Below are 27,856 nucleotides of genomic sequence, written 5' to 3' on the forward strand. Positions count from 1 at the left end.
GTTAATCCTTAAAGGTTGTGGAAATTTGAGCATGCTATTATTCTCTCTGAGGACATAATTATGAAAATACTATGAGAAATGTCTTAGAAATGTATTGTGTTAACTTGTACTTGTAGATGTGTTAGATACAAAGAAGAGTACTGATCAGATACCTGTTTTGAGTTGTTTTCTTAGAGGGGGTAATTGTAGGTTTGTACTGGGCTGTGTACACTCCTTCCGTTCATCTCATTGCTGTTGCCACTGGTACACATTTACTAGTTATTGGCCAGGTAGATTTGTAAACTCAGATCATAGGACTTTTTTTTCTTTGCATAGATAAAAGATTTGATTGTGAAATGATGCTACAGTCTCAGCCATGTTCTGAATACCTCTGTCAGTTTTGTATTAGGAGACTCTTCAGCCAGTTGATTAAATGTGTTGTCTACTCGATAATGGAACAGTACAGAACCTTGCCACAAATCTTCTTGGACACTATCACATTACTTCACCAAGAGTGGAAAGAGATGCAACTCATCTCATTAGTGTTCCCCTATTATTCATAGGAAGGATTGTTGGAAAATTCCTTTCCAAAGGATTCCCATCTTTCACTTTAAGGATCCTAGGAATATAGATTTAGAGCTCCAAGGAATCTCATGAGTCATCCAGTCCAACTTCTCAATTTACAGATGAGAAATCTGTGTCAAAAAGGATAAGTGACCTGCCCAAGATCACAGACTGTCAGGAGGAGAATTTTAAATCAGAGTCAAAAGTAGAATTTGAACCTAGGGTTTGTGGTTCCAGTCAGCGCATTTTCCCTAGTACTGTACTAGTACAGCAGCTATGTTGCATTGTAGATAGAGTGCTGGGCCTGGAGTTAGGAAGACCTGAGTTCAGATCTGGCCTCAAACACTTACTCTGTGATCCTGAGCAAGTCACTTTATCCTTTTTGCCTCAGTTTCCTTATCTGTAAAATGACCTGAAGAAAGAAATGGCAAACCATTCTAGTGTCTTTGCCGAGAAAACCCCAAATGGAGTCAAAGAGTCAGACACGACTGAAATAAACTATACTGTTAGGAGATGAGGACTAAACTTCTGGTTTCATTGGTATAGGACACTCTCAGGTGAGGAAACTCATTCTACCAGTGCAGTTGGACACCTTCGCTACAACTTATAGTCTTACAGAGTTACCTAACTGAAAGATTAAACAAGCTGACAAGAGTATTACATTGGTAGAAAATAGGATAGTTACTTTCATTGTACAATGGACAAACTGCTTGTATAGAATTGGGGTTTGCAGCAGACCAAGTAGTAAAAGATCTGTTGACATTTCTTCACATTACCAGTTGCTTTAATCTTCCATCATTTACTTAATTAGGATGTGCTATTGTTTTTTCATTTTTTAACCTAATTAGTCTTACCTCTCCAACTAAGTGTTAACATCTTAAAGGTACATTGGTATTTTATATTCGCTTCAGCCATTAAATGTAACATAGTTTTAGGTACAAAGTAAATGCTTATATATTTTGTCAAATGAGTTGGTATGCCTCACCCTAGAAGGAGAATTTTTTATCTCTGATTGGTGATTCTGAAATGGTTTTAATAAATGCATCTGTTTCGGTTTTCAAGGGCTATTTTAGTTTCCCCCAAGAGACCATTGAGAGAGGGAGTAGATGCAAGCAGATTCTTCTCTAGTATGGAAAGTAACTGAAGTGCCATCTGTAGCCTAATGAGCTAAATGTTTCAAATGATATACTTAATGATAATTAATAAGACCCTACAATAGAATATCCAATATATGAGCTTTCTTAGCACTTACCTTTCAACAGGAAGTTCTTACCTTAATATGTGTTACAGGAATATGATTTTCTTTAAAAACTTGGATTGGAAAGTTTAAGGAAAAAATTTTCTTTGGCCTTAAAATATCCCATATGTTGGATTCATGGCTTATAAGTTGAGATAACCCTGCAGGCTCCATAGATACTGAAGTATTAGATACCTTAAATTTTATGTGTGAATATAAAACCTCTAATTTGTTCCCATTAAGAATTATCTATTCTTTAACATTTCCACATATTGAAAAACTTTACTGTTGAAAATATGCTACTAATTTTGGTCTTATGCTTATTAAGATGCTACTATTGTGAAATGGAGGCATTTCGATAGAGCTAATTCTGATGGATTGTATGCTCTTTGAGGGCAGGTCCTATTTATGTTTCTATCTTTTTAACTTTAACATCCAGCCTAGCATTTATTAGGGATAAAAGATCAAGATTGGACTTGATTTTATTGCTATATAGAACTCCAGGGTGTGGAAACTTCTCTGAAGCTTCTGGTCTTTGAAATCTGCCTAGGGCACTGAGAAGCTCAGTGACTTGTACAGACTTGTAGCCAAACTATATCAAAGGTGGGACTTAAACCTAGGATTTTTCAACTTCCAAGGCAAGATTTTCCTATCCATTTTAATCCACATGGCCTCACAAGCATTTAGTAGACACTTAATATGTGTTCGTTGAATGAATGAATGAATGAACCTTGGGAGGAATGTCATCTCTTAATTATTGCCTTTTCCATAGTCTCTACAGCGTCTAACTCAGATCTTTTGTCCTTTCATATTTGATAAAAACCTTATTCATTATTTACAGGTCAATATTTAATTCTTGAAGATTTTCTGAAGTTTATGAATTCCATATATCTTTGAACTGTTTGGTAAATTAACTTATTTCTGGACTGAGTAATGATCTTTATTTTATAATATCAGTATAGTAATCTGATCATCAAAAGAGCTGCAGATTTTTATCTTTATTTTGCTATGAGATAAAGATGGAAAAATAAAGAACAATTAAAAATATAGGGAAGGAACAATAAAACATTGGGCTGTAAAACTCATCCTCTAAGATGTTATATGTCATAGAAGTAAACAGCAGCTTCAGATATTCAGAAGAGTATAGGATTCTATACCAATTCAACTTTGTCAGTGTGAATGATTCTCTTTTTATAAAAGGAATTTTGGTACGTTGTCCTTTTACTAACAGATAACATTAGATGTTATGCAGTGGGAGGTTTTTTAATAGGCTTTTCTACCAACTGATCTATGGCAAATGTTTAGAACCCTGGTTCTCAAGCAGTATTTTATAAAGGGTTTCCATTTAACCTACCATGCATAGACCCCTGCTTTCATGACCCCAAAGTATTCCAAAGTTACTTGGGTGTTAGCTGTGGCAGTAGAATAAAAAAATTGGGGGGGGGGAAGGGGAGGGGTAGGCAATCAGTTTTAAGCAGCTTGCCCAGGGTCACACAGCTAGAAAAATATATGAGGCCACATTTGAACTCAGGTCTTTCTGATTCTAGGGCTGGTGCACTAACCACTGCGCCACCCAGGTGCTCCAGCAATACAGCAACTTGATAAGTTAATGGAATGTGGAAAACATATTTGTTCATCTGGACCAAGATGCTAATTTGAGTTAAAAGTGTATAAGTGATTTTTACTGAAAGATGATGTAAATAAAAGCATTAAAAGAAGATAGACAGAAAGGAAGAAACTATTAAAATTTCCCTCTTTAAGTACCAGTATTTTAAATAGGGATTGAAATTTAACCATCTTGCCAAAATGATATATAATTTAACCCACACCTATCAATCTACATTAAAGTTGTACTTCTTGCTTGTTTACCACAGGACATTTGAAATGGACCAAAGCTGAGGATATTGACATAGAAACACCAGGATCTATTCTTGTGAACACTAACCTGAGGGCGTTAATAAACAAACATACATTTGCTTCCTTACCTCAACATTTTCAACAATACCTCCTGCTTTTGCTCCCGGAAGTAGATAGGCAGGTAAGTGGAAGTTTTAGGCTTTGGTTTTCCAATGCTAGTTATGTTAACAAGAGGATCTAGAGCTATTATTTAAGATAATTCCCTTTGAAATAATTAGGATGACTTTACTTAATTTTAATTTCTTAATCTATAAAATAATAATGATTTTAAATTTCAATAATGAGCCAATTATATCTTAAAATATAGTACATTGTATAATAAAAATCAGTAAAAGCAGAGTTTATACTGACTATATTTGAGGGGGGGAATCAAGCATTCCATTCCATTATCAAATAAATCTTTGAAGTAGCTACTTCTTTGCCCTGAGGGAATATTGAGTGCAGCAATAAAAAGCCTGTGCTTCTAAGAAAATATGTAAATGTTTTATTCTCAAACACTTTTTAAAAAGCGTTTAAAATTTATGGTTCCATATCCTGAGCATACCAGAGTATATTAGGATTTACCATTAGCAACAATTTAGGGGTTTTTTTTGTTCGTTTGTTTTTGGCTAACTATAGATAAATATGTGAGTTCTAAATATAATTTACATTATTGAAAAGATTCTAAAATTAATTAGTAAGATGTGACCTATGAGAGTTATCTCTTTAAGAAAATTTTCCTTAAAAAATATAAGATCATGATTATAGAATATGATTTTTTTGGGGTTGCCATAAGTTTTGACAAGAAGGAATTTTTTTTCATAAGTCTGCTCTTAAATTATTAAACAATTGTTTTTAGGCATTATGGTCGTTTTTCCCCTTCAACGTTGACCTAAGATATAATATACCATTCATCATGCAAATACAAATCCATAAATGAAAGTAATATTCTTTTAGTCCTTTGAGTTTTTTTTTTTTTTCTTAGTTTGGACTTGATAACTGTGATGACTTACTCTAATATTTACTCCCAAACTTTAACTAATATCCTCTCATTTCTTTTGTAGGAACTTCCTTGTTCACCTTGAGAAAAATATTATTTTAGCCTTATAAATACTAGTGATGTTAGGAACTCCTAGAGAAAAGGGCAGATCTGTTTAGCTTAGTTTTGACTAAATATTTTGTTAACCAAGAAGGGAACTGGGATATGTGCCCAAAGGTGTCCCAGGCTACAGAAGATCCCAGGTCATGTCCATAAAAAGCAATAGCAGTAGCTACCAGCATGAATTTGAGATAGGATTAGGAAAACTAAGAAAAAGAATCGAGTCAAAGGGTCAGACTGAGGAACAGGGGTTTCTAGATGATAAGATAAGTAACTGGATTGAGATGGTATTTCATTCATTCAGACCATAAATCTAACTGCCTGGAGTATTTGTTGCTGGTGTTTAAGCTGGGGTACTTCTGGGCAAGGTCTTCTAAGATATACTTTGTAGCTTTTTTAGACCTTCCTACAACATGGTTGGCAGGTTTTTTTTTCTCTCCTTTAGCTTCTAGAATTTGTACTTTCATAAACTGTACCTGTATAGAGGTCTTTCATGACCTTTTTAATGGATGGCACTTGGTAGAACAAGTGTCAACTTAAGTGGAGTCTTATTTAGGTTTTTATTACTTTTCCAAATGGCACCTCAGTGATGAATAGTTTGCTGTCATTTCTGTCATATACATCATTTTTCAGGAATGTACATCTTTGCTTTCTGGGGTGGTGTAAGAGAAAAATTCCTCATATGTTTTCCCTTCTCCCCAACATAAATCCCACCGAAAACTTATTTTGTCCAATTCTTTTTTGTACAAAAAAAAATTGCTGCATTCTAAACCATTCTAATTAATCTCTATTTTACTCTAAATTCATATTTTGAACATTTGAGTAAGTTAGATGCCCAGCCACTGAATGCTTTGTGCTCCATAGCCTCTTCAAAATCCTATCAAGCTTTGTGATGTTGAGGTTTTGTAGTCAGTCGTAATGCACGTAATTCTGACTGTGGAGAATACTATTAAAATAAAATGGAACATTTACACAGTTCCCTTTGCAGAGAATTTTGGATTAGAAAAATAAACGCATTTGTCAAGCATTTTATAGTACATGAGCACATGATTTATTGATTTTTGATGGCTCTGTTGGCATCACTGTGTGTATTTAAAGAAGTCACATAGCCTTTATAAATGCAAATGGAAGGAGGACATTCAATTTTTTCTCCCCGAGTAGAAGTATCTCATACATTTACAATAACTCAGACTTTGCATGGAGATTGTTTTATGTACTGCATATATTGATTTTAAAAATTATGCTATTATTTTTATTCCACAGTTAGTATGTGTAATGAAATATCCATTTACCTAACAGATCATGGTAATTTCATAAGATTAAAGATAAGAAAAAAGTAAATTATCTTAAACCTTTATCCGAAAGTGAAAGTTCACTTGTGTTGCAGTTATTTTAATAAACCTGATATTTCAGCTTTTTCTTTACTCTGGAAAGCATATCCAGATATCCCTGTTTATTTTTTCCCTTCACTTATACTGCAAAATTATTGAAGATAGTAAATTAATTTTTGTATTTTGTCGCACACTTAGTAGACTGGATACTTGTTGTCTAATAACATACAGCACTGAGTACAGTGCCATGTTTTCACTGGACACTGATTAACTGATGAATAATAGATGCTATCCTCCCTGCTTCCTGCCTTAGGCCCTAGTAGTAAGGGAGAAGGATGAAAACTCTCAGACACTGAACATTTCGTTACAATTACTTACCATACTTAGTTCCTCATAGCATTAAAAAGGTGTCCTTCCACATGACTAATTTACTACCATCAACTTTATTGGAAATAGAGTAATATTGAAATCAATAGCATTTTAGAGCATTATTTAATATGTATGCGAAGGCCCAATTGGACGCCTTACTGAGACGTGGAAGTCACTCTGGATTCCTGAAGCCTTTGTGGGGTAGAGTGTAAGCTCTGGCAGGTCCTTACAAGCCAGAGAGGTTTTGCTTGTTTTTTAAATTGGCCTGGTGTTGAAAAGTATGTCTTATCTGAGAACCAACCTGACTAAATCTGAGAGGCTCATCATCAAAGGATTGATCATCAGATAATGATTTGGAGTTTGGGGATCATAATAACTCATGAAGATAGTCTGTTAAGACATAGTTACTTTGTTTATTTTTTGTGCATACCTGTTTCTAATATTCTTATGTTATCCCACCTATAGAATGTAAGCTCCTTGAAGGCAGGGAATATTTCATTTTTGTCTTTGTATTCTTAGCTCCTAGCATGGTGCCTGGAATATAGTCAGAGGCTAGTAAGTGTTTTTTCATTCATCAGTCTATTGATCTATATTGATAGACTACTGTTATAGATTAAATAATGGATTATTGAATATTATAAAATGCTGTTTGCACAATTAAATTTTTTTTTATTTATGTAATAATAACAGTATAGATAAACACACATGCTGTTAGTCCAAAGGCCTCTTAAGAACAAAAACCTAAGTACCCTAACCTGGAGAAAGGACAGAATAGGCAACCAGTGGAAAGAGCATAGATTCTAGGGCAAGAGGACTTTGGTTCAGGTTCCACCTCTGATGTTTACTATCTCCTATGTTAATTTGAACAAGTCACTTAATCTCCATGGATTTCAGTTTCCTTATATGTAGTATAAGGAATTTGGACTAGATGGGCTTTAAGTTTCCAAACTTAAAAACTCTAGATCTTATAAGACATTTCATTTATTCATTCATTCATTTGTTTATAAAACAAGACCTCTTAATAAAGACAATTCTAATGCCAGGCAAACAAAAGATAAAATTTTAAGTGTCAATCTTGTGAATACCTAATCATCCCTTATTATATTTAGATGTAAGCTTGAGGGTAGGGAGTGTTTTGTTTTGTTTTGTTTTGTCTTTAGATCCCAAGGTCCTAGCAGAGAGTTGGTGCTAAATTAAATACATGTGTTCATTGAATGGAATTCCCCAAACTGTTTCACATCTATCACTGCCAACTCCTGCTTAGGTTCCACAAATAAAACAATGTGTCATGACATCAGTAGAAACATTTTAGACATGTTGATGTCATAAACATTGGCTTTTCTCCTTAAACACTGGTTTCATAGGTTGCATCATTACTGCATTCTAAGTTCTTCCCACTGAAAAATATGGAAGAAGCTTTCATTTAGGAGAGGGTAAAGCTCAAAGCCAACTAATTTTACTGAGTTCTTATTTTTCCTTATTTAGATTGCCAACTAGGATTCTTAGCTGAAATAATAGGATTTGATTAAAAACAATGGCAATAATTATAGAAGTAAAAACAAAAACAGTAACACGCAGGGAAGTCATCTAAAGGACTGCAAGTATAGTCATTCCTTGAAAAACTGCCCCATTCTTTTCCCCCTCTCCAACTGATAGCATGGCATTCCTCTTTCTATGTAGAGAATGATCATTTGCTTCTTTGCTGAGATATTTAGTAATTACAGAAAGGTCCTGTCACAGCAGCACACATTCACACAGCTGTCTTGGAATAACAAAAGTGAGTTAGCCTGGGCCAGAGAATTCCCTGTCTGAATTCCTTTTTCAGTTTTAGTTACAGTTTTTGCATGTTTACTATTCTTTCTTCTTTAGGGGAAGTAATTCCATAACCAGTCACCTGGAAGGATTTTGTTTTTGTGTTTGGATAGGGTTGTGCTGGGCTGCTACTTTAAAGCAGTTTTTGTGGTCACAGCATGAAAATATTTTGCCGTTCAAAAAACTTTTCTTATTTATTTTCATTGCTGTAGGTAATTTTGTATTGAGTTTAATTGCTTTTTATCCCTTGATTTCTTACCTCTAAAAGACTTTATTTCAGTCTGTTTCTTGTTCCCTCTAATTGTTCTTCTTGCTTTTTCCAAATTTCTTTTCCTTGGACATCTAAATATATGTGTATGTGTCATTCCAACTTAATAGATTTAAAATTTTTTATTGATGCCTTTTGATTTTATATCACTGTTGTTTCCAGTTAGACACTTCACTTTCTGCTTACTGCCTCTTGTAGTTCCCTTGTAAAAAGGCAAAAAATAGAACAATTAAGACCAACATAGTTACTGCCCCTGACGGCATGTGCTCCATGCCAAACCATACTCCCTCACCTTACCAACAAAAGGAAGTAAATTTCTGTATTTCTAATCCAAAAGTAATCCCACTATTTACTTAGTTGTTCATATTTGTTTTGTTATTTATATTGTTATTATTCCATATATTATTATTCTGTTTATTTTACCCTGCATCAATTTGTGCTGTTGCTGCTGCTGCTACTGCTACTACTACCACTACTATTACTATACCTAGCTTTCACATGGTGCTTACTATATCCTAGGCACTGTGTTAAGCACTTTACAATTATCTCATTTGATCCTCATGACAATCTTGGGAGGTCGGTGCTATTATTATTCCCATTTTACAGGTGAGGAAACTGGGGCAGAGTGGGGGGGGGAGTTAAATTATTTGCCCAGGGTCACACAGCTAAGTACCTAAGGTTGGAGTTGAACTCAGGTCTTCCTGACTCCAGATCTGGCATACCACATACTGTGCCACCAACCTGCTCCAAATCTTCCCACATTTCTCTGAATTCCTCATCTTTGTCATTTTTTACAGTGCAGTATTATTCCATTAACACAGTGTAATTATATTCCATATACTACAATTTGTTTGGCCATTCCTCAGTTACCCACTTATTTTACCTATAAATGTGCTGATATACATACATACATACATACACACACACACACACACACACACAATACCTGTGTAGACACAATTATAAAATTCTACATTAAAAAAAGCAGCTTAAATAACTGAAGATATATTTAGTGATCATGTCTGGGCTAAGCTTAGAATGTAAGCTTGAGGGTAGGGAGTGGTTTTAGTTTTCTCTGTGTGTACCAAGAACTTAGCAGAGAGTTGGTGCTAAATTAGATACATATGTGTGTATTGAGTAGAATTTCCTTAACTGCCAATATAATATGGTAAAATAATATAATAAAAATTAAGACACTGCCCCAGTAAGTGTACAGAATTAGTACTATACCAATCAGACTACCAAAGAACTACTTTACAGAGCTAAGTAAAATAATAACAAAGTTCATTTGTGGAGAACAAAAGATCTAGGATATCAAGGAAAATAATGAAAAAATGTAGATATGATGGAGGAATAGCACTTTCCACTTCAGGTTATAAAGGAGTTATCAGAATGATTAGATACTGGTTAAAACATAGAAAGTCAACAAATAGAGTAGATTATACAAGGAAGAATCATAAAAAATTTGAACTCAGTGACCCAGTGAACTCAATAATCCCTAAACAAAAAGTTTCCTAGCAAAACAGTTCCTATTTGACAAGAACTGCTGGATGGCATCCACATCCAGAGAAAGAAATATGGAGTCTGAATGCCGATCAAAGCATATTATTTGCTCTTTTTTTGTTTTGTTTTTTCTTTCTCATGGTTCCTCTCATTCATTCTAATTCTTTTATACAACATGACTAATGTGAAAATATATTTAATAAGAGTGTACATGTAGAGCCTATGTTGGATGGTGCTCTGACTTGGGGAGAGAAAAGGGGAAAGAAGTGGAGAAAAGTTAAAACTTATGGAAGTGGGGGGCAGCTAGGTGGCGCAGTGAGTAGAGCACCAGCCCTGGAGTCAGGAGGACCTGAGTTCAAATCCAGCCTCAGACACTTGACACTTGTACTAGCTGTGTGACCTTGGGCAAGTCACTTAACCCCAATTGCCCTGCCAAAAAGCAAACAAACAAACAAACAAACAAAAAAAAAACCAAACTTATGGAAGTGAATGTTGAAAAGGAAAAATAAGTTAATTTATTTTTAAAAAGTACCCCCCCACCCCCAAGAGAGCATAAAAAAGGGGAAAGGACCCACATGTACAAAAATATTTATAGTAGCTCTTTTTGTGGTGGCAAAGAATTGGAAATTGAGGGGATGCCTATCAATTGGGAAATGGCTGAACAAGGTGTGGTATATGAATGTAACAGAATATTATTGTGCTATAAGAAATGATGAGCAAGCAGACTTCAGAAAAAACCTGGAAAGACTTGAATGAACTGATGCTGAGTGATGGGAGCAGAACCAAGAGAATATTGTACACAGTTACAGCCATATTGTGTGATGACTAACTTTGATAGACTTGGCTCTTCTCAGCAATGCAGAGTTCTAAGACAACTCCAAAAGGTTCATGGTAGAATATGCTATCACATCCAAAGAAAGAACTATGAAATCTGAATGCAGATCGAAGCGTACTATTTTCTCTTTTTTTGTTGTTTTTTTTCTTTCTCATGGTTTTTCCCTTTTGTTCTGATTCTTCTTTAACAACATGACTAATGTGGAAGTATGTTTAATGTGATTGTACATATATAGCCTATATCAGATTACATGCCGTTTTGGGGAGAGGAAGAGGGAAGGGAGAAAAAAAGATGGAACTCAAAATCTTACAAAAGTGAATATCGAAAACTATCTTTACATGTAATTGGAAAAAAATAAAATACTATTAAGTGGGAAAAAACATGAAGCCAGGTTATCTGACTTAAAAAAGAACTGCTGGGAAAACTGGAAAGCATTCTAGTGGGAATTAGATTTAGATCACCTCTTATACCGTATGCCATAATAAATTCAAAATGGATATATGACCTGAACATCAAAGATCATAACTTGGGCTAAATTAGAAGAGAAGGAAGTTAGAGACTTTTCATAGGTGTAGCTAAGGGGTAAATTCTTAATCAAACTTGTAAACAGCTGATTACAAAAGATAATTTTGGTTATATGAAGTTGAAAACTTTTTACATGAACAACATTAATGGTACTTAGCTAAGAAAGGAAATAGCTAGCAAAAAAATCTGTCTCAAATACCTCTGATGAGGTTCTGATTTCCAGACTATATAAACAAATAACAAAAATGTATAAGATTAAAAGCCATTCTCCAAAAAATTAGTGGTCAAGGAATATCAGCTAATGGCTCTCCAAAGAAGATTTACAAATTAATAACAGCCATATGAAAGAATGTTTCACATCACTAATAAGAGAATGCAAATTAAAACAACTCTGAGGTTTAGTTCACACCCAACAAATTGACAAAAGAGAGCAAAAGGTAGGAATAATCAATGTCAGAGGGGATGTAGAAAGAGGAGGCTGCTATGATGATATATTAGTCCAGTTGTTCTGGAAAACAGTCAGGAATTGTGAAAAGAGAGTGACAACATGTCCACACCTTTTGACCATTAGTTCCATTAGTAGGCATATATCTGAAGGAGGTCATTGACAAAAGGAAAGGCACCATATATACCAAAACATTTATAGCAGCATTTTTTACTATAACAGAGTACTGGAAACAAAACAGATGCCCATCACTTGGGGAAAGTTAAATTGTGGTACATTAATGTAATGGAATATCACTGCAATCTAAGAAATCATGAATATGAATATCGAGAAGCATGGGAGAACCTGTAAACTAAACTAAAAAAAAAGTGAAATAAGTAAACAAGCAAAACAATATACATGACTACAGCAATTTAAGTAGAAGAGCATTTACAAAGAAATGAAAATTGAATGTTGTGAAATTATAATGACCAAGCACCATGCCAAGGAACTATGAATGTGTATACCTCTCTCCCTTCTTTTCAGAGGCGGGGGACTACATCGAACACTACGTATGTTTGTGTGTACACACATATACGTATATGTATGCATACATATATGTATGTATATACTATATATGTTGTTGTACTTGATTGATATATTCATTAGATTTATTAAACTTTTTCCCAATTTACAAAAAAATTTTTTTTTCTAAGGATAGCTCTGTAGGAGAGAGTGGAGGGAAGAATATATTCAAAAATCAAGATGATTCGAAAGAGATATCGTTAAAAATTTTTTTAAATTTCCTTCAGCCGTAGCTATGAAAGAAACGTCTTTCCATTTTTCTCCAATTTTTAAATAAAGTGGCATTTTATATTTAGGTTACATATAAAATAAAAACTTTTATATTATATGGAGTGAAATGTTTGTTTCAGTATATTTTTTCTGTTTATCATCTGCTTTTCTAATTAATTCTTGTGTAATAGAGAATCCTTCCCCTAGTGGTTTATTTCTTTAGACTTCTCAAACATTGGACTATTGAATTGATGATTATTTCTTGTTGTTTGCCTAGATGGTTTCACCCATCTACTTGTCTTTTTCTAAACTAATATCAAATAGCTTTGATTGCTACTTTATAATGTAGTTTTAGGTCTAGAAGTTCTATTTCTCTTTCATTCCTCTTTTTTTTTTTCATTATTTCCCATGAGATTCTAGAACTTTCATTCCTCCCAGTTTGACTAAGCTGCTTGCTTGAGAGCAGATTTTTTGTTTGTTTTTCCCCAGCATGTGGTAGGTGCTTAATAAATGCTTGTTTGATTCCAGGTTATTTTTATTTTATTCTTCAAGTTCTATAAGATAAACCCTCAGTAGTTTTACTTTGTATAGTACTAGGTTTTTTAATGGCTGTATTTGTAAGTGCTTTTGCCGACTTCCCCTGACATTTCTTGTTCTGCTTTACCCATTCCCAGATTCCACCGAAATTAATATATAGAATGGGAACATTGAAAGTAATCACTCTTCTGTATCAAATGTCTTAACATTTAGGCAATATTGTAGTTTTTAAAAACTTTTCCAATACTATCCATCCCTGTCATTTCCAAATATTAGAAGTTATTTGTGTAGTTTTTCCTTAGGGCTCTAAATATTTTCCTTTATTTAACAAATTTGTATCTCAGTTTTTATTAGAGCTTGTTTAGGCTAGTTCACAATCTTCCTGTTTTTGGACGAAGGCCATTCCTAGCAAGTCCTCATTGTATGAGATGACTATACTCAGTGAAAACAAAGCTTAGTTTGAACAATAACCTTTTTTAGATAGAGTAAATTACAAGTAATTTTAGGGCATTTCCACTCCTTTAGGATTTTCTCTTTGCTAATGCTATGCTATCCTTGGTAGTCTGTAATGCTACTCATTAGATCATTAGACCAAGAAAACAAATAAGCAAATCCGTCTTTATCCATAGTTCTTTCATCAGGTCACCAAAGTTGAACAAAAAACAGTAAGAAAAAGGAGAGAAAAATCATTCAGTCTGTGTTTAAGGGTTACTGACTGACTGAGCCCCATGATGACTCCTGTTACATTCAGGGCATTCAGTTGTATTCCATTTGAATGGTTGACTTAAATTATTTGTGGATTAATTTTCCTTTGCCAAATAAAATTTTATTATTACACAAGGCTTTAGTTTACATATCTAATTACTCTAATTTTTCTATAAAGTATTCTTACTGCCCCATAGAACTGCTTTTCATAGATATATTTTTTAAAATTTTGTTTGCTTTTGGTTAGCCAAATATTCATATTTGAATCCCATTACATGCATTGAAAAGCTTTATGTGTACATGAAGATGTTTTTATTATATATGCAGCAGATAACTGAAGTGAGTTACACCATCTCGTTAAGAATATTTGGCTCTTTGGTAAGTCCTCAGGTGGAGTGATGACCTAATAAGATAGTCCATTTACCTTTTATTAAATAAATGGGATACTTGATTGTGGAAGTTCTTTTTAAGGTTTTTATCTATAGGTACCTACAAACTTATATTGCCTCTTTCAACTCTGATGGCACTGGCATCCCATGGAGTAGTGGAGAGAAGATGTATCTTCTGTCTTTCATTAAAATGTGCTTGTCATAGACGGCTTCTGAGAGCCCATCTATAATCATATACAAATAGGTTATACTTGACTTATGCTTTCAGGAGAGTTGATAGATTTTTACTGTGTCATTCAGTTAAACAATTATGAAATACCTGTTGGTTGTTAGAGAGTGTTAGAGGGAACATAGTCCTAGCTTCTCAAGTTGCTAGAAGGTGGAAAATTCACATTTTCTCTCTACACTCTTTTGTTCTCATTGACATAGATGCTCAAAGTACTTGGGGTTGAATTGTGTTCACTCTTTTTCATGGAATGAGAACGCAGCTATATGTGTGTGTATGTGCATATATACATACATATGTGTGTGTGTGTGTCTGTGTGTGTGTGTGTGTGAACTCTTAACACAAGAGAAGGGCAGTATTCCCTTTTGTCATTCTTAATAAAGAACAGATGTCCACAATGATGCTTTTCAACATGGGATGTATAATGCATTTAACCTCCTCATTAAATTTTTTGTCTCGATTTCATTATTGAATATTTTTACACATTTTATCTCTAAAGTATGGGTCTGGGCATAAAAGTTTACCAGAAAGTTAACAAAGTCTTAACTATAGGCAGCATTCTTTTACTTACTTTTACCTTCATTTAGTTGGGAGAGTGGGTGGATATAATTTGGACATATCAAGTAGCAACCATTTATCACACTGATAGATTATTGCTTCTATTTACCATCTTTTTACCTCTTACATATACTTCTCAAGCAGTTATGTTGTAGTTAAGTCTTATGTTTGGTGTGTGAGATTGAAAATCTATATTTTTACAAAGTGCTTAATGGAAGTTATTCTGTGAAGCTATAAAATGTGATTGCACATTGCCTGATAGGAAAGCAATTAAAATGCTGTCGTGCATATTCAGATATTCTTATATTTTTCTTGAACTCCTTTTCAACCTGCACACTCTTCTCATTTTGTCAGATTTATTATTTCATTTACATTTTTCATTTAGTTTTGTGCATTTAGCTCTGCCTGACTGAACTCTTTTGCCATTTTTGACAAAGCATGTTAGAATAATTGTCAGTGTTATTGTGGCTTTTCTTGTTTTAGACAATTCCTAAATTAACTAAATCACATTTCATTTTGTAAACAGATGTTTGTATTTGTTCTTTTAGGCTTTCTGTATTCTTGCAGGGGTAAGGACATCTTTGTTTTCTAGTGGCACTATGAAAAAGAGAAACCCCATCTTTACATTTTTCTAGGGTATTTTTTTTTTTGCCTTTATATGTCAGTTTGATGAATACCTTTACACAGTTCCAGTTTCTAGTTAGGTTTTTTTTTTATTTGAATTTGACCCATATGTCTCAAATCGTTGTTGTTTTAAAATAAGACTTACAATACCTGAAAGATGTGTTGCTTTTCCTTCTAAAATCTGAAGTGAACTATTTTTGTTACTTGTGGTATTTAGCTAACTGGAGCCCTTCTCCTTTTATGAAGTGATAACCATGTCATGAAATGAAGCCTTCGGTAACTATTATCTTTGGATATAGCTGTATTCTAGTCAATTGGCAACACCTGTCTGTGATTATGAGGATGAAATTTGTCACAGGTAAATTATCTTTAAGTCATCTGAGAATTTTATAAGTTTTTTCTTTTACAATTGGAATAAAATTAAAACATAAGATAGCTTTCTTGGTTGTTTGTATGTAGATCATGTGTGTCCTGTGGGTGAGAGCATATGGTATACTTAAATCCTTGTGTGTATATGTGGGAAGGTAACTGGAAATCTCTTAGAGAGACAGTTCTGCATCATTACGGATGCTATATCTCTAAGAACTCTTCTGATGGCTGACATTTTCTCACATTTCTTTCTTTAGTCACTTACAGATTCTTCAACAATACCTAGTCTCCTTCTGTCAGGAAGTCTCATTTATAGGCATTTCTGCAGTTGCAGGATCATATGGTGAAGGATAGCATTTTCTTTCCCTCTTACATTATTTCTCCACTCCTTTAGGAAGCCTACAGTTTCATTGGTGGGATCATTCTCTGCACTGTTAATACAACTTGGCCTCCTTTTCAAGCAGGGGTAGATGGCTTTGTGAGTTGAGGCCAAACAAGTTCTTTAACTGGTAGCTAACCTGAGGATAAATGTCTCCACTCTACACTTTGGCTCATCTTGGTATGATAGAATGTACTGAACCCATTCCTAAAGCTTGGTAGCATCAACCATGTTGAGGCATCAGGCTAGCTTTACCATGGAACATTTTAGTATCTTGTTTGGATTTAGTGATGTAGTTCTACCTCTCTTAGCTTCTGGTTTACCATCAACAAATAGCCTGCTGCCACTGCTGTTGCTTTTTAGAATAGTTTTGTGGTATACTTGAAGCAAAATTTAAAGAGAAAGAGGAAATTGGATTTTGGAAGAGAATATTCTTTTGATAAGCCTTAATGATCAGGAAGTTTTACTATTTGATATCCAGAACTCCTTGCCATTTTATATTTTCCTATACTCAAAATCATAGAATCATTAACATCAAAGCTTCAGTGGACATTATAAGTCATCAACCTTTGTTTGACTTCGCTTCTTCTATTCTTCTACCCCTCATTCTGGAACCATAATGAAATCAATATTACTATTAGTAGTGGAAAGGATATACCAGTCTACCCAAGGTGTCTCCATTCACCATCCCTGTAACTTTCCAAACCAAAGTACTCCTTTCTGGTTACCACTCCCTTGTATGTATTATCTCCTTCATTAGAATATAGAGTCATGGAAAGCTGAGACTGTCTTTTGTTTTTGTATCCTTAGACCTCAGAACAGTGTTAAACACGTGGTAAGCATTTAATAAACACTATTTCATTCATTCATTCTTCTAGGCCACCTACCTTATTTTGACGGATGAGGAACCTGAGGACATGAGAATTTATGATATGTTTAAGGTTATACCATCAGTAAGTGATGTAGATCTAGAATTCTTCATCCATATAAGCCTGGTTTTGAATTTACCTGAACTACAGTTGTTTTATTCATGTTCTTCCATTTCTTCCTTCTGTGGCAATCCATGATTGCTAGGTCTTCTTGAGTGGAAGAGACATTTGTTTTGACTTTATCATATACTTTCCACTATAAAGCATAAAGCAATCAGACAAGAGTGGCAGTGCCAAAATAGAAGCCTCCTTCACCAGCTTGGGTTGTTTTCTTCCACTAGCTGGAAATCTTTTGCTCGTGTGACCCATTATCACTTCTCTTAGGTAAATTTCTGCTTTTATCGCTACATAGATCTTAAAACCTTTACCATAAAAATAAATGGCTTTTCCTGTTTTCACTTCTCCTATTGCAGGTATCCTTTTCCTGACCCTGTGAACTTGAACCACACTGTACTTTCCATTCACTTAATTAGTGTGTGAGAGAACCTAGGGCTGACAAGTATATGGAGATTAGGTATCTTACGGCTACCATCTCGTATTACTTAAATATAGTGAGACCTTTCCATCTGACTTGCAGCTGAAACCCATGTTTATTGTCTCACACGTATATAGTACTATAAATATAATATGCAATTAATAGTTGCTTTCTCATTATTTTGTTCATTACTCTATTAACTTAATACAGATTCATTGCATTAATCAGATTCTTCCATGTACTTCCTGTTTCTCCTTCTATTTGGTTGTTTCCTCTTTGACTCCAATGCTTGTAAGTTTTCTTCAAGTAATTTTCTCAATAGATCATTCTTGGAGAACAGTGAAGTAATCAGCACTTTTATTGCTCCACCGAAACAAGTTCTTTTCTACCTGAGACCTAGTTTTAAGGCCTAGGTTTATGTTCAGACTCCAATGCTCAATAGTTGAATGGCCATGAGCAAGTTGCTTGAAAGCACTACACTTTAGAGCCTAACGTGTTATTGATATAAGGAAACCTGGGTTCATTTCCTAATGCTGAGTGATCCTGGGCAAGTCACTTAACCACCCTGAATCTCAGTTTCCCTATTTCTAAAATGGCTATGAAGATCTATAGCACCTACCTTTTAGGATTATTGAAAGGCTGTAGTGAGGTATTGTAGTGCTTTGTAAACTTGAAAGCTGTATATAAATCGGTTGTTGCCACTGTTTATAATAACAATGATCATATTCACTCCTTTAGGTTGCAATTTCCTTATCTGTACAATGATGGCTTGGCACTCCTTCCATACTTGCAGTATCTATTGGATACTATCTTTAGAAATTCCTTGAACTAAGTATTCTTTTGAACTTATAGTATCCTGCTCCATTTCCCCAAAGCTGTGGTATACTAGAAAGATTACTTGACTGAGATGTAATTGAAAATGAAACCTGGAATCTAGTTCTTGCTCTGTCTACGAATGGCTTTGTGATTTTGAGCAAGACACTTAACTACAGTTTTGTCGTCAGTATGATGAGGGTGTTGGACTTGGTGGGCTTTAAGGTCCCTTTGTATCTCTACTAGCCTGTGATTCTTTGCTTTTTAAGATTTTTACTCTTCTCTCTACTTATGAATTTACTAGTTTCCTCACAAAGCACCCACTTTGTTCATCGTTCCATATCCCAGTTTTGATAGCTCACCTGAGTAGTCCTACTTTTCCAGATAACAATCATGTTAATAAAACAAGGAGTTATAATTTTTGATGTTGTTGCTGTTGTTATCGGGACTGGAAGAGAACTTTCTCCTCTAATATAGAGTGTAATTCATCTGTACTCTTAGTCTTTAGAGATTACTCAATCTGAGAGATCAGCTTGCTTACAGTCATGTAGCTGGTAAGTATCAAAGGTGGGATTTGTACCCAGGTCTTTCTGATTACAGTTCCTTCACTCTGGTACACTACCTTTTTGAACTGGAGAGGGACAGTAAAAACATTTTAATCATGTCCTATGCAAGTATTACCTTTTTCTTGGCATCATTAGCACTTCAAATTTCAGATTCCACAGATTCTCAGCTTTGGAAGGGACCTCAGTGGCTATCTAGTCCAACCTGTATTTGAACAACATAGCTCTGTGATGTGCCAACAAGTGGTCATGCAACTAGTGTTTGAAGACCTCCAGTGACAGGGTGTACATTAGTTCCCAAGACAGCCCATTCCATTTTTTTGATACTTCTAATCATTAAGAAAGTTTTACTTCCCTCAAGCCCAAATTTATTTCCCTTCACTTTTGACTCATTCATTGTTTCTGTCCTCTTGAGTCAAGCATCATAAGTCTACTCCCTCATCTATGTGGCAACCTTCAAAATACTTGAAATATACTTTCAAATACTATGCCCACCCCCAATCCTCTTTAAGTTTCCTATTCTCCAGGCTAAACATCACTATTTTTTCAACCAATCTTCATTTATATTTTATTACATCTTCTCCAGCTTTTTGTTACCTTTAGTCCACAGAGATGTGCAAAGACAGGTGCTTTTGTTTTTGCTGTAGGCATTGGATCTGTGTTGCCCAGTAATTACTAGAAAATGTCAGGATTTGGATTGATGATTAAAAGCATCATCTCTCACTGACCCTCCACCTCCCCCCCTTGTCCTTGCTAGCCCTCTAACTTGTATATATTTTTTCTTCTAGACAAGAATATAGCTTTATCAAATACCTATTGATACTTACAAGTTAGTTATATTGTGGATATTTCCTTATCTTCCAAGTTCTCCTGCTCTATTTGTATTGTAAATTATTTTAGAAGATGCATTGCATACTGAATCCAGAGTGGAAAATTTTCCATTAATTACTCAGAATAAACCTTTCTGGTTATAAGAATCTCTGTTCACTGTTCACTCTGTTCACTGACTTCTTTATCATCTTATAGACTCACTTGGGGATTTTTGAAGAGACAGTATAAAATAAAGAAACTCTTCTTCTCAACACCCTTCAGTGACTGTGTCTTTGAAAGATCTCATATAAGAGGGAGGTGATGATGATGATGATAATGATTGATGATGATTTATTTTTTTAACTAAAGCTACTGTAAATATTTTTGTACGAATAGATCCTTTCTTATTTTTATTGATCTCTTTGAGATACAGACCTAGTAGTAGTATTGCTAGATCAAAGGATGTGCACAGTTTTTCTTTGTTTTAATCTTTCGGCATCATTCCTAATTGAGTCTACCAGCAGTATATCAGTGTCACAATTCTTCTACATCTCATACAACATTTTCCTTTTCTGTCATGTTAGCCAATCTTACAGGTGTGAGGTAGTATCTTAGAGTTGTTTTAATTTGCATTTCTGTAATCAGTAGTGATTTAGAGCATTTTTTCATGTGATTATTGATTTCATGTGAGCTTTGATTATTTCATCTGAAACCTGCCTGTTCATATCCTTTGACCATTTATCAACTGGGAAATGGCTCTTATTTTTATAAATTTGGCTCCATTTTCTATGTGTTTAAGAAATGAGGCCTTCATCAGAGAAACTCATTGCAAAATTTCCCCCATTTTCCTGTGTTCCTTCTAATTTCAGCAGCATTAGTTTTGTTTGAGTAGCATTAAGTCTTTTTTAATTTCATGTAATCAAATTTATCTATTTTACCATAATCTCCTATATTTCTTGTTTGTTCATAAACTCTTCCCTTATTCCTCAATCCAACAGGTACATTTTTCTGTGCTCCCCTGATATACTCATGATATTACCCTTTGTGTCTAAATCATTTATCCACTTGGACCTTATCTTGGTATATAGTATGACATGTTGGTCTGTGAATAGTTTCTGCCAAACTGCTTTCCAGTTTTCCCAGCAATTTTTGTCAAATGTTGAGTTCTTACCCTGAAAGCTTGGATCTTTGGGGTTATCAAATATTAGGTTACTTGGGTCATTTACTATTGTGTATTATATACTTAATCTATTCACCACTCTACTTCTTTGCCAGTACCAGATTGTCTTGACGATTCTCTAAATGTATCATCATATTATTTGCAAAGATTGATAGTTTTGATTCCTCCTTGCTATTTTATTCCTTCAAATATACCTAGCATTTCTAGTATAATATTGAATAATAGTAGTGATAGTGGACATCTTTGCTTCAATCTTGATATTATTGGAAAAGCTTCAAGTTTATCCCTGTTATAGATACTTTTGGTTTTAGATGGATACTGCTTATCATTTTCAGGAAGCTTCTATTGATTCTTGTGCTTGCTAGCGTTTTTAATATGAATGGGTATTATATTTTGTCACAGGCGTTTTATCATATGATTTTTGTTGTTTTGATATGGTTAATTATACTGTTAGTTTTCTTAATATTGAATAAGCCCTGCCTGGATTCCTGGTATAAATCCCACTTGATCGTAGTGTATAATCTTTGTGTTATATTGCTGTAAATTTTTGCATCGGTATTCACTAGGGAAATTCGTCTACAGTTTTCTTTGTTTTTGCTCACCGTGGTTTAGGTATCAAAACCGTATTTGTGTCATTAAAGGAATTTGATAATATGTCTTCTATTTTTTAAAATACTTGATATAATATTGGGTTTAATTGTACCTTAAATGTTTGGTAGAATTATCTTGTGAATCCATTTGGTGCTGGGATTTTTTTTTTTTTTTAGGGAGCTCATTTATGGCTTGTTCAATTTCTTTTTCTAAGATAGTTATTTAAATACTGTATTTGCTTTTCAGTTAATCTGAGCAGTTTATCCATTTTGCTTAAATTGTCAGTTTTCCTGGCATATAATTGGCAAAATAACTCCTAATGTTTGCTTTAATTTCATCCTCATTGGTGATGCAGTCACTGTTTTCATTTTTGATACTAAAAATTTGGTTTTCTTTCATTTTTTAAGTCAAATTAACTAATGGTTTATTGTTTGCTTGTTTTTATTAAACCAGAATCTAGTTTTTTTTTTAGGTTCAGTAATTTTCTTTCAGTTTTATTAATCTCTCCTTTCATTTTGAGAGTTTCCATTGTATTGTTTGATTGGGAATTTTTAATTTTTTTTTCTAGGAATTTTTGTTTTAGTTGTCTGCCCAGTTCATTGATCTGCTCTTTCTCCTTTTTATTGATGTGTGCAGTCAGAGATACAACTTTTCCCCTAAGTGTTACTTTGGCTGCATCCCACAAATTTTGGAATGATATTCATTGTTGTAATTTTTTTCAATGAAATTAATGATTGTTTCAATGATTCTTTTTTTCCTTTGGCCCACTCAATCTTCAGTTCCATAGGTTTTTGAGTTCTAAATTTTCTCCCCCTCCTTTTCTTCCACCCTCCCTCCCCCCCGAAGGTGGCATGTAATCTGATATAGTTCTACATATACCTTCCCATTAAACTTATTTCATAATAGTCAAGTTGTAAAGAAGAGCTATAGCCAGTGGAATGAACCATGAGAAAGAAGAAACAAAACCAAAACAGAAAGAGAGGGAGGGAGGGAGAGGGAGTGAAAAAGGAAGAGGGAGGGAGAGATAGCAATAGCACAAATAGTTTGCTTCAGTCTGCATTCAAATTCCATAATTCTTTCTCTGGATGTGGATAGCTTTTTCCATCATGAGTCTTTTGGAGCTGTCTTAGAACCTTGCGTCACTGAGAAGAGCCAAGTCTATCAAAGTTAGTCATCACAGAAACCGTGTATCTGTAACCGTGCATAACGTTCTCCTGGTTTGCTCCCCTTGCTTGCATCAGATCATATAAGTCTTTCCAGGTTATTATAAAGTCCGTCTGCTCCTCATTTCTTATAGTATAATAGTATTCCATTACATTCATATACCACAACTTGTTTAGCCATTCCCCAACTGATGGGCATCCCCTTGATTTCCAATTCTTTGCTACCACAAAAAGAACTGCTATAAACAATTTTGTACAGCTTCTCCAGCATTTACCATTTTCCTGTTTTGCCATGTTAGCCAGTCTGACAGGGGAGATGTTGTACCTAAAAGTTGTTTTGATTTGCATTTCTGTAGTCAATAGTGATTTAGAGCATTTTTTCCTATGACCATAAAGAGTTTTGATTTCTATTTCTGAAAACTGCCTGTTCATATCCTTTGACTATCAATGACTTGTATACTTATAAATTTGACACAGTTCCCTGTATATTTTGGTGATGAGGTCTTTATCAGAGACACTGGTTGTAAAAATTCTTTCCAAATTTTCTGCTTCCCTTATAATCTTGGTTACATTGACTTTGTTTATACAAAAACTTTTTGATTTAAGGTAATCAAAATTATCCATTTTGTATTTTGTAATGCTCTCTATCTCTTGTTTGGTCATAAATTTTTCCATTCTCCATAAATCTGACAGGTAGACTATTCCTTGCTCTCCCAAATTGCTTATGGTATCAACCTTTATATCTAAATCATGTACCCATTTGACTTTATTTTGGTATATATCATGTGCCCATTTTTACTTTATTTTGGTATATAGTGCAAGATACTGGTCCATGCTCAGTTTCTGAAATATTATTTTTCACTTTTTTCACCAGTTTTTGTAAAATAGTGAGTTCTTATCTCAGAAGCTGGACTCCCTGGGTTTATCAAAGAGTAGATTACTATAGTCATTGACTAATGCATCTTCTATACCTAACCTATTCCACTGATCCACCACTCTGTTTCTTAGCCAGTACCAAGTAATTTTGATGACTGCTGCTTTATACTACAGTTTAATATCTAGTATGGCTAGGCCACCTTCCCTAGCATTTCTTTTCATTGATTCCCTTGAAGTTCTGGGCCTTTTGTTCTTTCAGATGAATTTTGTTATTATTTTATCTAGGTCTATAAAATAATTTTTGGTAGTTTGGTATGGCACTAAATAAGTAAATTAATTTAGGTAAAATTGTTATTTTTTATTATTATATTAGCTTGACTTAACCACGAGCAACTGATGTTTTTCCATTTATTTAGATCTGACTTTTTTTGTGTGAAAAGTGTTTCGTAATTATGTTCATATAGGCCCTGGATTTGTCTTAGCAGGTAGACTCCCAAATATCTTATAGTGTCTACACTAACTTTAAATGGAATTTCTCTTTCTATCTCTTGCTGTTGGGCTTTGTCCACAATATATAGGAATGCTGAGGATTTATGTGGATTTATTTTATGTCCTGCAACCTTGCTAAAGTTATTTATTATTTCAAGTAGTTTTTTACTTGATTCTCTAGGATTTTCTAAGTAAACCGTCATATCATTTGCGAAGAGTGATAACTTAGTTTCTTCTTTGCCTAATTTAATTCCTTCAATTTCTTTTTCTTATTGCTAAAGCTAACATTTCTAATACCAAATCGAATAATAGGGGTGATAATGGACATCCTTGTTTCACCCCTGATCTTACTGGAGATGCATCTAGCTTATCCCCATTACATATAATGTTTGCTGATGGTTTTAGGTAGATGCTACTTATCATTTGAAGGAAAACTCCATTTATTCTCATGCTTTCTAGTGTTGGGTGTTGTATTTTGTCAAAAGCTTTTTCTGCATCTATTGAGATAGTCATATGGTTTCTGCTAGTTTTGTTGTTGATATGATCGATTATGCTCATAGTTTTCCTAATATTGAACCAAGTTTGCATTCCTGGAATAAGTCCTACCTGGTCATGGTGTATTATTCTCGTGATAAGTTGCTAGGGTCTTTTTGCTAATCTTTTATTTAAAATTTTTGCATCTGTATTCATGAGAGAAATTGGTCTATAATTTTCTTTCTCTGCTTTGACTCTTCCTGGTTTAGGTAGTAGTACCATATTTGTGTCATAAAAAGAATTTGGTAGGACTCCTCATATTTTCCCAAATAGTCTGTAAAGTATGGGAATCAGTTGTTCTTTAAATGTTTGATAGGATTTGCTTGTATATCCATCTGGCCCTGGAGTTTTTTGCCTAGGGATTTCATTGATGGCTTGTTCAATTTCTTTTTCTGAGATGGGGTTATTTAAGTATTTTACTTCCTCTTCCGTTATTCTGGCAATTTATATTTTTGTAAATATTCATCCTTTTTCATAAGGTTGTCAAATTTATGGGCATATGATTGGGCAAAATAATTCCTAATTATTGTTTTAATTTCCTCTTCAATTTTATTAATCTCTCCTTTGGTTTTCAGTATTTTTAATTTGGTATTTAATTGTGGATTTTCAGTTTGTTCTTTTTCTAGCTTTTTTAATTGCATGCCCAATTCATTGATCTCCTTTCTTACTTTATTCATGTTAGCATTCAGAGAAATAAAACTTCCCCTAAGAACCACTTTCGCAGCATCTCATAAGTTTTTGTATGTTGTCTCATTATTGTCATTCTTTTGAATGAAGTAATCGATTGTTTCTGTGATTTTTTTGTTTGACCCACTGATTCTTTAGGATTAGATCTTTTAGTTTATTTTTCCATGGTTCTTTATTACAAATAATTTTTTATTGCATCGTGATCTGAAAAGTATTCTTTGACTATGTCTGCCTCTCTGCACTGCATTGCGAAGTTTTTATGCCCTAGTTACATGGTCAATTGTGGTGTATATGCCACATACCACTGAGAAAAAGTATATTCCTTTCTATCCCCATTCAATTTTCTCCAGAGGTCTATCATATCTAGCTTTTCTAAAATTCTATTCACCTCTTTAACTCCTTTCTTGTTTATTTTGAGGTTAGATTTATCAAGTTCAGAGAGGGGGAGGTTGAGGTCCCCCACTAGTGTAGTTTTGCTGTCTGTTTCTTCCTGTAACTTCCTTAACTTCTTCTCTAAGAATTTGGATGCTGAACCACTTATTGCCTAGATGTTAAATAGTGATATTACTTCATTGTGATGCCTTTCAGCAGAGTATAGTTTCCTTCCTTATCTATTTTAATTAGATCTATCATTGCTTTTGCTTTGTCTGAGATAAGGATTGCTACCCCTGCTTCATTTTTACTTCAGCTGAAGCATAATATGTTCCACTCCAGCCTTTTTCCTTTACCCTGTGTGTATCCCTCTGCTTCAAATGTGTTTCTTGTAAACAACATATTGTAGGATATTGGTTTTTAATCCATTATTCTATTTGCTTCCATTTTATGGGAGAGTTCATCCAATTCACACTCACATTTATAATTACTATCTGTGTCTTTTTCTCCATCTTATTGCCTCCACCCACGTTTATGCTTTTATTTCTCCCTTCCCCTCCTCAAAAGTTTTGCTTCTGACCACCACTTCCCTCAGTTTTCCCTCCCTGTTAGTCTCCCTCCCATATCTTACCCTTTTCCCTTACTTCTTCCCTCCCTTCTAAACCCCTCCTCCTTTTCTTTCCCCTTTTCCTTGCTACTGCCTGTAGAGCAAGTTTGATTTCTATACTTATCAGAGTATGTTATTCCCTCCTTGAACCAAATCTGATGAGAGTAAAATTCAGACATTGTTCTTCTTCCTCCCTTCTTTCCCTCTACTATAATATGTTTTTATGTCTCTTCATGTGATGTAATTTACCCTTTTCTGCCTCCTCCTCAGCTCTTCTCTCATTATAATCCCTTTGCACCCCTTAATTTGGGGGTTTTTTTTATCATCACTTTTGTTAATTTATACCCACACCCTCTGTCTATGTATAACCCTTTTAATTGTCATAATAACTATGCCATTCTCAAGATTAACAAATATCATCCTCCCATATAGGGATGTAAACAATTTGCACTTATTGAATGACAAGGTTTTTTTTTTTTCCTTTTTTCCCCTGTTTACCTTTTTATTCCTCTTTTGAGTCTTGTATTTGAACATCACATTTTCCATTGAGATCTGGCCTTCTCATCAGGAAGATCTGTAATTCCCTTATTTTATTGAATGTCCATCTCCTTTCCTGAAAGATTATGCTCAGTTTTGCTGGGTAGTTGATCCTTGGTTGTAGTCTAAGCTCATTTGCCCTTCAGAATATCATATTCCAATCCCTCCAGACTTTTAATATAGAAGCTGCAAGGTTCTGTGTGATGCTGACTGTAGTTCTGAGATATTTAAATATTTTTTTTTTCTGACTGCTTCTAGTATTTTTCTCCTTGACCTGATAATTCTGGAATCTGGCTGCAATATTCCTTGGAGTTTTCAATTTGGGATCTCAAGGGGTGATCAGTGGATTCTTTCAATGCCTGTTTTATCCTTTTTCTACGACTTTGGGGTAGTTTTCCTTATTTTCTTGGAATATGTTATCCAGGCTCTTTTTTTCATCATGGCTTTCTTTCTGGTAGACCAATAATTCTTAGATTATCTCTCCTGGATCTATTTTCCAGGTCAGTTGTTTTTACAAAGATATTTTATGTTTTCTTTTATTTTTTCATTGTTTAGATTTTGTTCGACTGATTCTTGATGTCTCATAGAGTCATTAGCCTCTACTTGCCCAATTCTAATTTTTAAAAAATTATTTTCTTCAGTTAGCTTCTGTACCTCTTATTGCATTTGGCCAATTTTACTTTTCAAGGAGTTATTATCTCCTGTTAGGTTCTGTACTTCCTTATCCATTTTATTTCTTAATGATTTGTACTCATTAGTGAATTTTTTTTTCATTTGGTCCATTATATTTTTAAAAGAATTGGTCA

The 27,856-nt window shown here is 34.2% G+C and overlaps 1 protein-coding gene across 1 annotated transcript in view; it reads left to right on the forward strand.

Annotated features, from left to right (window-relative positions):
• Nucleotides 1–27,856, forward strand: part of ASXL3 (ASXL transcriptional regulator 3) — a 229,573-nt gene that overhangs the window by 146,336 nt on the left and 55,381 nt on the right. The window contains exon 7 of the mRNA XM_036740756.1: nucleotides 3,655–3,818. Within this exon, the coding sequence (XP_036596651.1) occupies nucleotides 3,655–3,818 (164 nt within the window). The remainder of the gene's footprint in view (nucleotides 1–3,654; nucleotides 3,819–27,856) is intronic.

This window comes from Trichosurus vulpecula, chromosome 1, assembly GCF_011100635.1.
Source record: "Trichosurus vulpecula isolate mTriVul1 chromosome 1, mTriVul1.pri, whole genome shotgun sequence".
Classification (NCBI taxonomy): Eukaryota; Metazoa; Chordata; class Mammalia; order Diprotodontia; family Phalangeridae; genus Trichosurus; species Trichosurus vulpecula.